General features: G+C 40.6%; 2 protein-coding genes across 16 annotated transcripts in view; one reads left to right on the top strand and one right to left on the bottom strand.

Annotated features, from left to right (window-relative positions):
• Positions 1-5,454, top strand: part of NHSL1 (NHS like 1) — a 153,754-nt gene extending 148,300 nt beyond the window's left edge. For all 13 annotated transcript variants that reach the window (XM_083731589.1, XM_083731594.1, XM_083731584.1 and 10 more), the window contains one exon: positions 3,265-5,454. In XM_083731589.1, coding sequence (XP_083587715.1) covers positions 3,265-3,916 — 652 coding nt within the window. In that variant the 3' untranslated portion in view covers positions 3,917-5,454. The remainder of the gene's footprint in view (positions 1-3,264) is intronic.
• An 876-nt stretch (positions 5,455-6,330) lies between these two features.
• Positions 6,331-13,938, bottom strand: HEBP2 (heme binding protein 2). 3 transcript variants are annotated; one of them, XM_083731729.1, is made up of 5 exons: positions 13,726-13,938; positions 13,335-13,410; positions 9,976-10,111; positions 9,393-9,573; positions 6,331-8,356 (listed from the first exon to the last, which is right to left on the bottom strand). In XM_083731729.1, exons 1-5 carry the CDS (start codon positions 13,773-13,775, stop codon positions 8,179-8,181), a joined length of 621 nt encoding a protein of 206 aa, XP_083587855.1. In that variant the 5' UTR covers positions 13,776-13,938; the 3' UTR covers positions 6,331-8,178. The 3 variants fall into 3 exon arrangements, with proteins under 3 accessions (XP_083587855.1, XP_083587856.1, XP_083587857.1); XM_083731730.1 differs by having other exon boundaries at positions 13,747-13,884; XM_083731731.1 differs by having other exon boundaries at positions 13,335-13,412; positions 13,721-13,836.
• Positions 13,939-14,099: the final 161 nt, after the last annotated feature.

Genomic DNA, 14,099 nt, shown 5'->3' with positions numbered 1-14,099 from the left:
AGCCTCTGGCCCTTCTGTGAATGTCAAGTGATCCCTTGTTTGTATTGTACTGTTTCTCTCAAATCTGCTTGATTTAACATATACTATTGCTTTCTTTGTGTATCTTTTTGTTTTCAATTCCTCTACCCTCCATTCTTTTCCCCCCTCTTCTCTGCTGATTATATGGTGCAGTTTGGGACAGAGGCTCAACTCTAATGCTTCATGGCAAGCTTGGCTTAAACTGGCAAGTAAACATGATCTATCCGTCATATGGCAAAACATATGACAGTAGCTGGATTATAGATTGCCATAATCCAGTTGAAGATGAGCTATTTCTGTGACACACTGATCTGTTGTTTCGAATGTGCAATACAGACTAACCCCAATCATTCTCTCCTGATTAAAGGAAGGAAGGAAGTTCAATGGATGAACACATTTCACAAGCCTAAACAAATGCAAATGAATCTCTACAAATAATTATGGTTCTTTAGACGATATCTTTGATTACAGATCTTCAGAATGCAACCCATTTTTTAAAATACTTTAAGATACCTTTAGCTAGAAGGGGCAGGCAGGAAATGCCCTAAAAAGAAAGTGACATATCTTGATTTGGAATATCTAATGTGTGTTACTGGTGCCACCTTGTGGTGATTTTTCTCTCTCTACGAATTGGAACATCTTTGGGGAGTGTAATTGAAAGTGGCACAAATATGTTCTCATTATGTTATGTGAGTATAGGTTGGGAATGCTCTGTGTTGGGAACTTTGGGTCATGTTTATATATTGTACAGTTTATATATTGTAGTGTTAAATATTGCAGGGTAGAAAAGTTTTGCTTCTAGGATGATATCCCTTCATGGCAAACAATTGTGCATTTCAGAGTAACGTGTTTCCCACTACCCTACATATTTCCCATTACTAAACATATATAGACCAAGACTGAAGACACCACTCAACTAGTTCCAAAAGGCACTGAAAGGAAGTGAATTGCAATATGGCACAGGAGTTTGCTATATTTAGAGAAATATAACAATTCCCACCACACATGGCAAGTCCATGGGTATATCTAAATAACTCTTGGATTCAAGAGAAACATTCATCTTTGTGTGGGAAAAGAGCAGTGTGTATATGTGAGACACAGATTGCTTTTGTGAGTAGGGGAAGAGTGTTTACATTCTTCTCTCACCTTCCTCCCCAGTCTTCCTTGTAAGAGAACAAATAAGTCCTGAGCATGTTGACTACAAAACTAGCAAACATCCTCTGGAAACACCTGAGATGTGATTGCACAGCCACTTTCAAATTAGATACTGAGTGAGGATACATCCCATGGATACCGACATACATTAACTGATAACACCTGGTGTTTACTTTTCATGCTGTTGTGTGTCACAGTGCAAACCTCAGCTGTTAATGTCGTATGAAACTTCCAGTTATGACTGGAGAGAATCATAGAATAATATAACGTGGGCATAATTTTATAATGTAGTTATGTCCCATAGTTTTCAATTGTCTTTAAGGACATCTAATTTTCTATGGATGGTGTTCTTTGTTTTTCGCAAGGGGCTTGGTCTGTATTGCACAATTATACAAACTGTGTATTTTGTGTGAAATGTACATAAGAATAAGTCCTGAAAACATGTTTTTACTAGTTACATAGTACTATATATCTTTCATCTGCTGACCCCAAAATTTTCAAATTTATCTGCTAGTCCACATTCGTATAGCTCTCATTTTTCTTCTGCATTTTAGGAACATAGGAAGCCGCTTCACACAGAGTCAGATATTTGTTCCATCTAGCTCAGTGTTGTCTACTCTGGCAGTGGCTCTCCAGGGTTCCAGTAAGGAGTCCTTCTCAGGCCTAGCTGGAGATGCCAAGATTTGCACCTGGAACCTTCTGCATGCAAAGCCAATGCTCTACCACTGAGCTGTGGTCCTTTTGTGATCTTAAACCAATACGTTGATCTCATTCTCAGTGAACTGAAGTAAACATGGAGAAGGTGGTCCTTCTCTTCCCCTAATTTTTCTTGAAATCCCAGCTTTGGCTTGGCCATTTTCAGTTTGAAAATGATTTTATCGGTACCCCAGCCAGGGGTAATGAACATAGCATCCCCCATCCATCATGGCCAATGATAAGGGATAATGGGAATTGGATTCCAATATCTGGAGGGCATTTTGGCTACTGCTATGCTAGACTTTACTGGAAACTCATTTTCAGTATAGGCACGCATGTCTGTGTGTGTCATCAAATAGTTTAGGCATGTTTACTTTAACCCAGGAAAGTGTTTACCCACTTTCCAGTATTTGTTTGTATGCAGTATCTCTGCAACCCCCTTTTTTAAAAAAAGTACTGCATAGTCAGTTATATATATAGCATTTAAATAAATATAGAACAGCACAGCCTATTTATGTTCTCCCTCTGGATAGGCCAAGGGGCACACAAGAGTCCAAGACTCTTGGGTTGAGGTTTCTTCCTAGAGACTGACAAGTGAACATATTGCTCAGTCTTTTCTTCTGAACTGTGAATCTACATAAGGCTTTCTTCAAAAGTGATATTATTTTCTTATCGGTACCATTTTTAAATGTGTTGGGAGTGTTTGGGCAGCATTAATATATGATTGGTGTTAACTTGAAAGGAATACTACATGTACTTTACCATCTTTGTTAATCACTTACCAACTCCTTGTTTTATCCTATACACTTTCTGATTTCCCCTGTATACAAATTAATTTGTTGTTTTTAAGGGATGTCCTTTCCCTTCTTTGCGGGTCAATGAAACTGCTTTTAGATGAAGCTTCATAGTATGTCCTATGTCCTAATTACCTTTGATACAGTAAAATGCTTCTTATGTTCCTAGCTCCCCACAGAGCATGTGGATTTCATTTAGGCTTCATTAATTTCACGCCCTTTGGCAATTTCATTTGGAACACCTTGACAAGTGTAGCCAGAATATATTAATTTGGAGGACGCTACTATATTGGAAAGCTGTTATAATTAAGAAAATACAATTTAGCAAGATTCAAATATTTGCTTTGCAAAATATTAATGAGAAAAGAAATATTGTAACTTGCAAGTAAATTGGATTAATTCAGTTCTGTACTGGAGAATACAGTTCAGAACAAGACTCCTGTTATCAGAATGTCACCATTCCTGTTTCCAATCTCTTCCTACTCATTTCAGCTTATATTCATCTGCTTGCTTGTTACAATATTCATATGTGAAATAGGAAAAGCATTGAAGTGAGATGCTAATACTGATTTTATGTTTTTCTTCTACATTAAAATCATAGATCCAAAAGGAAAGTCCTTGGCCGCAAAGACTCTGAGGATGATCATACCCGAAATCATTCGCCATCACCCCCTGTTACACCCACTGGTGCTTCTCCAAACCTGGCTTCCCTTAAACAGGCAGGATCAATTCAAAGAAATATTCGCAAAAGTAGCACCAGCAATGACAACTTCAAGGCACTTCTGCTTAAAAAAGGGAGCCGTTCAGATACCAGTTCTCGCATGTCAGCAGCAGAGATGCTAAAAAACACAGACCCAAGGTTTCAAAGAGCCAAGGCAGATTCTTCCTGGGAGCCCACTGACAGTAGCTCAAGTTGTTCTCCTACCAAGAGCAGACGGGCCCAGGAAGAATGGGCCAAGAGCGAAGGCCTGATGCCAAGAAGTCTGTCCTTTTCCAGCGCCAGGTACGGCAGGTCTCGAACCCCACCATCTGCTGCAAGTAGCAAATACAATGTTCGAAACAGGATCCAGAGTAGCCCTATGACTGTTATCAGCGAGGGAGATGTGGAACCATTTGAACCTGCAGAAAGCAGAACTTGTAGGTCTTTAGACGAGGAACAATTTGATGTGTTTGACAGTGATGAAATGGACATTAATGAAGATGTGGCCTCCAGTGAGAACAGTACAACTCACCCAGACTTGATAACTGGTTGATACAAAATTATTTTAATATGTATGCCATCAACTGAAAAAAGGGTGAGGATTAAGAAGGCACTATGATGTCACAGCTTTCATAAGGTATACAAAATGACCCAGACTTAGCAGGAAGCCCTAATCAGTACAGTTTACTTCGCCAAGTATTTAGAATGTGGTAATTGATGCTACAGTACTGATACCTCTATGTGGCTCGATGGGGTGCGATTTTTAGTTTAAATGGATGTGACTTTTAGTTTAAATGGAACTAAGTCAGATCAGTCTATTAAAGCATTAAAATCCTTTAGATAAAAAAAGAAACTAATATTTTCAGATTCTGGGTTGTGTGTGATTTTTTTTTTTTTAAGAGTGTAGAAAATTAAAGTAAGCCTACAGAGAAAATGGGGAGCTTCTGTGGTACAGGGTGACAGCAGCTTTCAAAGTGTTATATTTATGAAACTTAGTAATCTCTTTTGAGCAGGGAACGATAGAATATGTGGCCTAGTAGTTAGCCGTGTTGGCTGTTGTCCCACTGTTTCTTCTAGTTTGTGTAGGGGGTCCTCTGCTGGTCTAACCATGTCATGATAGCATAACAAACAGGCTGACCAGATTCTGAATTACTGTTTTTTAAAAAATGCAATAGGAAAGAAGCACTATTGTAATACAGAAGTGACTGCTGTGTGGGTATATTACAATCCATCTTTTGGGTTCTTAAGGAAAAAAACCTCATAGGTGAATTTGTTTCTTTGAATGGAAATTATGATGTCCTATAGAAGACCTAAAATAAATGGCTGCTGATTTGTAAAGAAGATGTAGGTAAATCTGGGATGGGGTGAGGCATAATAATAATAATAAGCAAATGGCCATTAACTTCTCGATTTGAGAGCTTATAGTATATAACTGCAAATGGTACCCTTTTCTTTTCAATTAAACTGGGAATTGCCAGTTTTTCTTATATTTGTCAAAATGGGAAAGTTTTAAGCAACATATCACTTGGAATATTGAAACACTTGCTAACTTTTGGTTACCAAAGAATACACTACAATTAGTTTTACTTTTTTGTCTACAGTCAGCATCTCCTTGATATGGGAAAATAAACTTAACAATTTAGGAGACTTTGCTTAATTTTATTGAGTCTTTACCAGTGTGTTTAAATATATAGTTATATATATATATATAACTTTCTTATTTGTAAAGAATATAACTGATAGCTAAAATATCAGCTGTGATTTTGATCACAGGATTGTTGGGTTTTTTTGGAAAATGAATTTTGAATAAGTTGCTAGTCTTCTGTTTTTATAATGTTTGTACATAATACAAGTTCTTGAGGTAGCCTTTGCCCTACCAGTGCTGGACTTTTTACATTTTAAAATTTTTTTAAAGAAAAACAACAACCCTCCTCTATGTAGATAATTTATTTTGATGAAAAACACTTGGCTCTTTTTCTCTCCATCTCTGTTCTTTGTTAGTTCTATAAATTTTAGTGGCCTTCACTCAACTCGAGAAGGGGATGGGGACAATCCTGTGACTGCGTCAATAAACAAGGCTGCCATTTGTCATCTTGTGGCTAGAGTTAATACTGCAACACTTGAAAATCTGGGGGTGCTGTTATACTGAACGCTAGCCTGGCAGAGCAAGGGTTTGTGGCAGGCTTGAACACGAGGAATAGGTAGGTCTGAACACATGCTTATGGTCTTACTAAAGGGGGTAAGAAAGAATTGATCAACCACAAGGAGGCATAGATGGGACTGAGCCTACTGGTCAAAATCCAAAGCCCCTAACACAGTTTTCTATTCAAGAGAAGCTCTTTGTGCAAATATGGTGATTTCCCATTAGGTGTGCCAAACGTTAGACTCTCTCAAAAAGGAATGGTATCTCCCTGTGTGTAAACTGAGGCCACTGGATCACAGCTATTAGATTTAGTGGATCATGCCCTATATAGTTCCATGACTGAGCCTCCGCTTCCTAAGCTGCACAGCAATACGTTTTTCTGATCTCCTTGCTCAGGGAGGAATTCAGCGTCATACTCTTCTCATCGTTCCATCAACACAAGCATTTCTGTTTGCCAAACAGGAGGATCCCTCCCCCATCTTCGCACCCCATATACTCTTCTGGGGGTTCTGCTGATCCTCCAGAGTGGATTGGGGGAGGCATGGGGGAATGAGGAAGACCCCATTGAGCTAGCAGGGGCTTCTGCTAGTGTTGCATTTGTTGAATCCAGCCCTAAGAGTGTCTAATGGTTGTTTTCAGGGAACTACACAGTCGCCCCTCTTCTCTCCTCCAACTCATGTTGTGTCCTATATGTTCTAAAACATGTAAATTGTTACAAAGTAAGGGGGGAATTGATAAATGAACATTTTTTGCTTCCCAAAGCCTCATGTTTATGGATGCTGGAAAAATACACCATTATGATATCCTCAGAACAAAGGAAACTATTTTTTAAAAAATTAGTTGTATTTATTAATGACAAATTTTATTGGCGACAATGGGACACATTATTTATATTATTACCACTGAAATAGGCAGCTTCTCTCTGCAGCTGAACAAAGCTGCTGGTTTCTGTTAGAGCAGGGGCTAAGAAAACATCCATTGTGTTTTCCATTCATCTGTCACAGCTGCTGGTGTAAATAGATTGCACAGACTATTAGCATCTCACATTAGCAGATACATTAACTGGCAAAAAATTTTTTTAAGCTAAGTGTATAGGAAAGTAACAACATTCAGCCTTTCCTGTTAATTCACACGTTCCCATAGATGCTATATCTTTCTAAAGATTGACAGCCTATCAAATGGTTTCAAGCCCACTTTCAAGCTCATCTATGTGTTCAGTACAAACACAAGGCTTTTCTGGCTAGCGACATTTCAGAGCTTAAAACTTAAATGTGCAAGTAAACACTACCCCTTCTTATTATTTTTGATACGTCTTCACGTGTGCGATCTATTTGCCAGGAGCAGCACTACAGTTTGGCAACACCAGCATCAGTAGTTTTCAGTGTCAATTATTTGATTTAACATTTTGCTTTTACAAAAATCACACTTTATACAACTTAAAAATTATTATATAGCACCTTACAAAATTCCAAAGGCGGAAAGCCCTCAAAAGCCTAATAACTGAATATTTTAATGTGCTGAAAATTACACAGTTTGTCCATTTAATATAAAGTATTGGAGAATGGGCACCACATGTTGTCTTCCCCATGAAAATATGCCCATGTAAGTGGCTATTCCAGCACCACCCTCCAGCTGACCTACACTGCATCTTCACTGTGGCAACATGGAACATAGGTTTCTATGAAAGATCTCTTGATGTATCTATAATGTGAGAAGGAACATTAAGGCAGGCACATCAAATTCCAATTGGTTGGAGGGCCATTTTCCCCTCCTTTCAAGTGCCCAAAGGCAAAAACTTAAAACTAATGTCAGCGTGATTTAAATTAGTCTCAGTTTATATATCAAAATGGTAAAGGTTTTAAATGGTTCCTGTAACTTTGAGAAGTAATATGGATAAAAAAATTACAAAATATTATTAAAAGTATTACAAAGGTTACAGTAAACCCCTTTTTCCCATTAGTTTCCTACCCCAGAATCTGATTCAGTAATTACTGAAGGGGCAACAGTGGAGGTCCTTAATGCCCTAGTGATTAGGCCATAGCTGTATTACAGGACTTCTGAAGAGGCCTGGCTTCCTTCTTTTTGAATTGGATCCTTTAACTACTGTTTTTAAAAGGCTGCAGTAAAAAGGAACATATAATCACAGAATTGGAGAGACTGAAGGGACTACGAGGGTAATCGAGTCCAATTCTCTGCAATGCAGGAATCTTGTGCCCAACATGCGTTAGTTAAAATCAGAGATCAGGGCCTGTGCATTCCTACCTTCCACTACCCTAATCAACTGAGAACTGCTTATGTCTTGTTTCCTACCCATGCCTTAGGAGTATGGAATCTGCATAGCAGTTCAGAAGCTATAATGTTCCCATACTGACGTCAGTGGAGTTGAGCCAGCTATAAGGACAGAGAAATTGCCTGCAGAAAGAGACAGTTTGGTCACATGTTCACTGTGATGCATGGCTGCACATGCAGCCACACTATAGCAACCTATACAGCCATCTTACATTTTTGTAAACCACTTGGAAGTTTTATTATATAGTTATATATAAACATTGTGAATCAAGTATTATATTGGCACTGATAGATATTAAGGCAATGGGCTAAGTAGGAAAATATTAGGAAATATATTTAGTTAAGGACACTTATGGTTATTAAGGCTATAATCTGAATTGTTTTTAGCTTTTCCTGATAAGCCAAACTTCATTGTGTCTGTTCAGCAATTTAAATGGACTATCATAGCCAGCAGTATAATAGACCTTTTCTTGAAATGTTTTTCCATCCCGCTTCAGACTTTCAGCAAGTGCCAGTATTTCATCCTGGTTCTTTTTAGCATTGGCAAATCCTCCAAAAGATCTGTTGAGAACAAAAAAACAAAGTATTCTGTATGTGTTGAGACTACTGTTTTATGTTCTAAGTAGAACACCTGTGTACGTGATAGACAAATGTAGGCAAGCCACATGGAATCAACACTCATAAACCAGTATTAGTAATTTTTTCTACCTACGATGGTCCAAATCAGTGATTTCATTTATATGTAACTAAATTTATGTTGAGGAATCAAGAATCCTTTCCATTTCATTGCAGAAGGATTCAAAGATTCTTGCTCTGCAACATTCTCGTGTATACATTTTGAAAGCTGCTGTTTGGCAATTGCTCAATCTCCTTCTACAGGCAAGGACAGCAGTAACTTATATGGCCTGCATTGTGGGAACATGGGAAACTCTACAAGCCACTTCACATGCATGGCTAGATCCCGTGACAATGCCACTGAGCTTGAGTTTGGGCAGTAATTTCTTGGACACAATGTTTGTGTGAACCAGCGTAGCTACATGGAAGCTGTCTACACAGCGGGTTATGATTTTAATAACTAGTGTCTCAAAAAAATCACTGCATGCAGGCCCCAGGTTTGAGCTCACTTTTAAGGGAAAGAAGAAACGAGAAGGCACTGGAGAAAGCTCTTGTTTACACAAATACATCTCACCAGGACTGTGTGGCTCGCCTGAAGGGCAGTTTGGATTTTTACAGCTCCACAAAGCAGAAAGAACTGTAGCAAAAATATTAATGGAGAAAATGGCTCATCTTCCCCATTAAAGCATCCAAGGTGGTTTATTAAACTTCTAGTTTCAGCAGTTTTTCTTTCCAGTTTCTTCCACCTCCCATATCTGCACCTTCATGAAACACATAAAACCTTGACACAATACAGTTACCACAAGGTGGCAGTCAAAGTTAGCAGACATTTTCCAAGATAAATTACAAAAATGGTGTTGGCCACATGGAGGTAGTCTTGGGGTTGATGGGAGTTACAGTTCAGCCAGCATGGCCAATGGCTAGGGAAAGTGGAAGCTGTAGTTCTCCACACCTGGTGCAGGTTATAGACACACATGCTTACCTGACAAACACAGTAATTGCTGGCCTCGTTTCAATGAAGACATCTGCCTCTGATGGCTTAGGTGGATTTGCCTGGTGTTGAGGTGGCACGTAAAAAGAGACGGTTGTTGTGGACTCACAGAACGGGCCAGCACCTGGCTGCACATAGCATGTCACTGGAGCTGTCATGTCTATCTTTACTCCTGCAAGAGGCAAGATATTACTAGCTACACTTAACACATTATCAAAACATTACAAAAGAAAGGATGGAATAAAACAGGAATAGATTGCTAAGATTGCAGGGGGGTATGAAGGAAGCAAGAGCATCTCTAATCCACACCAGAGTGATCAGGACCTCAACCTGAAATAAGGCTGAACTAGATGACATCACCTGTGCTTTCCAACACTAAAATTCCTTTGAGATGTTGGGTTTTTAGTTAGAAATTTGGATTCTCTCCTTTACTGTTTCTCACATTCCCCCACCAAAAAGACACACCTGAGGTATATTTTCAAGAAGAAGATGAAGAATGTGTGCTTAGTGTTTGTCTCCCGCCAAAGGGAAGCTGATTTCAAGGGAAACACAAGTAGAGCAAAACACACCTTACCTTTTTCATTCTTGCCCTTAATATAATTAAAGAGCTTAGTAAAACCAGTATTGATAGCTGAATCCCAGTCCACAGTTTTAACAGATGTGCAAACCCATTTGGCTGGTTCATACTGTCGAATTTCATAATCAGTAGCCTTAAGGGGGGAAAAAACAAAAATCAAGACTTGTTACCTGGTAATTTTCATACAATAAACTCTGCATAGATATTGAACTCAAGTAGGAACCACAACTAAAAACGAGTAAATGAAAGTGTGTTCCCTATCTCTAGACCAGGGTTGCCAACCTGGTCCCTACCTAGTGGGCGTTTCAGGATTCTAGGTGGGCGGTAAGGGGTTCTACGGCACAAGCTGAATCCTCCTTCCATCGAGCACTGGTGGGCGGTAAGGAAATTTTACCATCAAGAAAGATGCATTAGTGGGTGGTAGGTATAAAAAGGTTGACTACCCCTGCTCTAGACAGAGGAAACGCCTATCACAATGCGTATTGTGATAAGGGCTGTGAATTGTTACAAAAACACACAAAACCAATCTCTTTCCTCAATTTTATCTCACTAGTCATTTACCCATTGCTATTCTGCAAACTGATCCCATACACACTCCTTCAGATCAAGAGCTTAGGACCAAAGTAGACTCCAGATAGCAGATGCAGTTTGCTACTGCTTTTATTTTCAGGAATAGTAGTAATAGGAGGTTGCCACCCAAAGCAGTTGAATGGGGGGAGGAGGAGGAGGAGGAGGAACAACTGATTAACTTTTTCTCCTCTGGTCAGTTTCCCTTTCAAAATGGCCTTCCTGCTGTTTTTCCAACTAAATAGTGAAAGCTCACTGTTCTCCATGATGGAAAAACAGCTTGTAGAAGACAAATTTTGAGTGGGGAAATTACCACTAACCCCAGGCACTGTTAATCCCAGGTAAACAAGTCATCTTTGAGTGTCCCAGGTCCTCTCTTTTTAAAAACGTATTGTCTGGTCCCAGGGTGGTTGTGAGGATGAAATGGGCAGGGGAGAACTATGTTTGCCACCTTGGAGGAAATATGGTATATAAAGAGTAGTAATAAATAAAATAACTTTGTTATTCTCAGTGAATCAGGGCCTCACTCCTGATATGTATATTTGGGGGCAGGAGATGCCACAGAGCTTAGCAGCATTGAGAAATAAGGAAGATGGTGGCAACAGTGACTGCAAACGCTTCACCCCAGCACTATAAAGGAAAGCACTGGGCCCACCAGCATAGCTGCTGAAGAACTTTCTAAGTATTTGAAGGCGTTTCTGCTGCAGCATCACATGGTAAGGCCAGGTTCAGTCCTTAAGTGTATTTGGGCAGCAGGAGGAGGAGGAATAAATGTGCCACAGAGTTTTTTCTTTGCCTGTCTTGTTGGAAGACCACAATCTGCTTGACTGTTTGGGTTGCCACTGGAAGTTTTGCATGGCAATCAATGGTTTGAAGAAAAAGGGAAGCAGTAATCGGGGAGCTTGGAGGAGACCCAGCTGCCCCTTAACAGTTGGGGCTCCCTTAATGCAACAGTTGCCCTCCTGGTATGTCTTCAAGGGACCAATGACAAATCCTGGAGAATATTTACTTATTTATATCCCACATTTCCCCCTGTGCTCCTTAATTACTTCCCACAACAGTCCTGTGAGGGAGGTTAGGCTGAGAGGCAATGACTGAACCAAAGTCACCCAGTGAGCTTCATGGAGTGAGTGGGGATTTGAACCCTGGTCTAAAATTTGTTTGAAGTATAGGCACTCTGCGTTTTTGCGACGGAGTCTTTGAGGCAGTTTATAAAACCACTGTTGTTGTTGTTTAGTCGTGTCCGACTCTTCGTGACCCCATGGACCAGAGCACGCCAGGCACTTCTGTCTTCATAAAACCACTAACAATGATCAAATAAAAACTTAAAATTCATCCAGCCACAAGGCCCAGTAAAGGAAATAGCAGAAGCAACATGGTAATTTGGAAAATCCCATGAAAGCATCTAAAAAACAAGAGCAGGTGCCAGCTGAATATTTCTGAACATTCAGCCCCCCCACCACCACACGACCCCATTTCTCATGAATAGAGAGGGTGGGGAGCTACTGCACTGTGCTCTCAGATCTTTTAAATACATAGCAAGGCCCCTGCAGAGGGAAGAGGGTTATGTTATGTTCTTCACCCCAGCGGTCTTCCCCTCCCCAACCCCAGCTGATTTTCTTTTTTAAAAAAAGTTGGGAGAAATGTTACATGAGCTTGCTGTTTACTTTGGCAATAAGTAAGTCTTTGTGGGAATTGAGCACCAATGTTGCAATACTCAATCGGATGATGCACTTGAGAACAGGAACCAAATATCTGGCTGGGTATCTGTATGTAAGTGCTAGCTTTCCTCTCACAACACCTTAGCATGCATTTCTCCCTCCTTGCTTTCCTAGCCCACTGTTTTCCACCTTCAAAGGCTGAAGACCACACAGTTAGAAGGCTTATAAGCCGAAGTTTGCTTCTACAATCCTTTGTCCTAGAAGAGCTCAGCATTAAAATTTGTTTCTGAACACATGTATTTCCTGCAGCCACTGATAATTAAACATGTTCAGAACTTTTAAACCTGCAACATTTAACATTTTAAAGATGTATTTGTAAATATTTATTTTTACCAAGAAAAAATGCATGGTGTCCAAGACATATTTTCTGGAATGAGATGAACAATTTCCTAACATTTAAATCTTCAGAAATGACTGCAGTATGTAGCCATGTTAACAGAGTTCAAACTTCAGGTTCTCTCAGTAATGCAAGGTTATCCTTAATCAATGACATAAATTTAAATTGCAATCTGAAGGCATTTTCAAAAATAATAATAGGTTAATCAAACTCATTTACACTGTTGCATTACTCAACCACAGTACCTCGTAACTTTGCTTTCAAAGCACTCCTTGTGCATTTAAAAAACCCTTTACATCCACTTACTACATATGTCAATACATAGACAAAATGTGGAGTCAACAGAGGGGCTTAGAATAATACCCAGGGGAGGGGGCAATGCTATATTAAATTATGCCTGTTGGATGTTTTCATGTTATTTTCCCTGGGATACTTGCATTAGTTCTTGCAACTTCCAGTGAAGTCTTGCTGAACCCAAAATTTAGACTTTTTGGCAACAGTGATATTTCCAGCTGCAATAGGGAAGTCTCACACGTAATTAACCCCTGCTTAGGTGTCGCCCACTCGATCACATATTTAGTCAAGCAATTTGTGTTTAGGACTCCGCTCAGGGGCGTGTGTATGCATGTGTGCAAATCTCTTCCCCTTCCACTTACTGGACGCGATCAAAGATTAAGCGGAAAGTCACCTTCCAGTCATTAAAAACAACAACAACCACAAACGCTGGTCACCTGGTTTGGCAGGGCTGTCCATTTGGGCATCTCCAGCCCAGTAGAGAAGAGGGCTTGTTTTATAGTCTTCAGCATCCTGGGTGGAGAAAAGGAACGACGTTAGAGCTTCCCTTCCACATTCTGCATGTGCACCTGCACATCTCTTCCCTCAGAGCCCGTCCCTTTGTATTCAACGGAGTATGCAGAAAGGCAACTGGTGCAAACATTTCCCCCAGTATGGAAATGTATTGCAAGAAGCTGCGCCTAGTATTATTTTAATTTTTTAAGGCGTAGCTTCCCTAAAGCAGAAACCAAAGCGCAACCTTCGCAATCCCTCCCCCCCCCCGTTGCCCTTTCAAATCCCCCCGCCGCATCCCCTCTACCCATATTCCCCTTCGCTCTCGGCTCCTGCCTTTCTGTCTGCCGGCAGCACCTTCCGTCTCTTCCTCGCTCTCCTTGCATAAGGCCCCGGCGCCTTGTGTAACAACATTTCAGGCGACGCTCTCCGTGGCGTCGGAAACACCCAGGGCGGGGAGGGGAGGTGGCCTGGGACACTACGCTGCGAAGGAGGGGAGCAAACAACCTTCCCCCCCCCCCGCAAAGTTGTGAGGAAGAGCCGCTGACGGCATTATGGGGTGGGGGGGGGCACTTGGCCGCCTTTCCAGCCAGCCTACGAGAGGCGTCCGGATTGGCTGCCCTCAAAGGAGCAGCTTCGCACGTGTGAGAGGGTGCGCGCGCGCGAGGGGTGGGGAGCGAGGAGCGAAAGCGGCTGTTTTGCTGGCGAGG

Source organism: Podarcis gaigeae, assembly GCF_964106915.1.
Source record: "Podarcis gaigeae genome assembly, chromosome: 3".
Lineage (NCBI taxonomy): Eukaryota > Metazoa > Chordata > Lepidosauria > Squamata > Lacertidae > Podarcis > Podarcis gaigeae.
This window is presented reverse-complemented; position numbering and strand designations above follow the sequence as displayed.

Coding starts and splice junctions, on each gene's coding strand:
- HEBP2 (XM_083731729.1), bottom strand. CDS start 13,775: ATGCAAGGAGAGCGAGGAAGAGACGGAAGGTGCTGCCGGCAGACAGAA. Junction 9,574..9,975: donor TAAGGGCAAGAATGAAAAAG/GTAAGGTGTGTT, acceptor TGCCTCTTGCAG/GAGTAAAGATAGACATGACA. Junction 8,357..9,392: donor GCAATTACTGTGTTTGTCAG/GTAAGCATGTGT, acceptor TGTTCTCAACAG/ATCTTTTGGAGGATTTGCCA.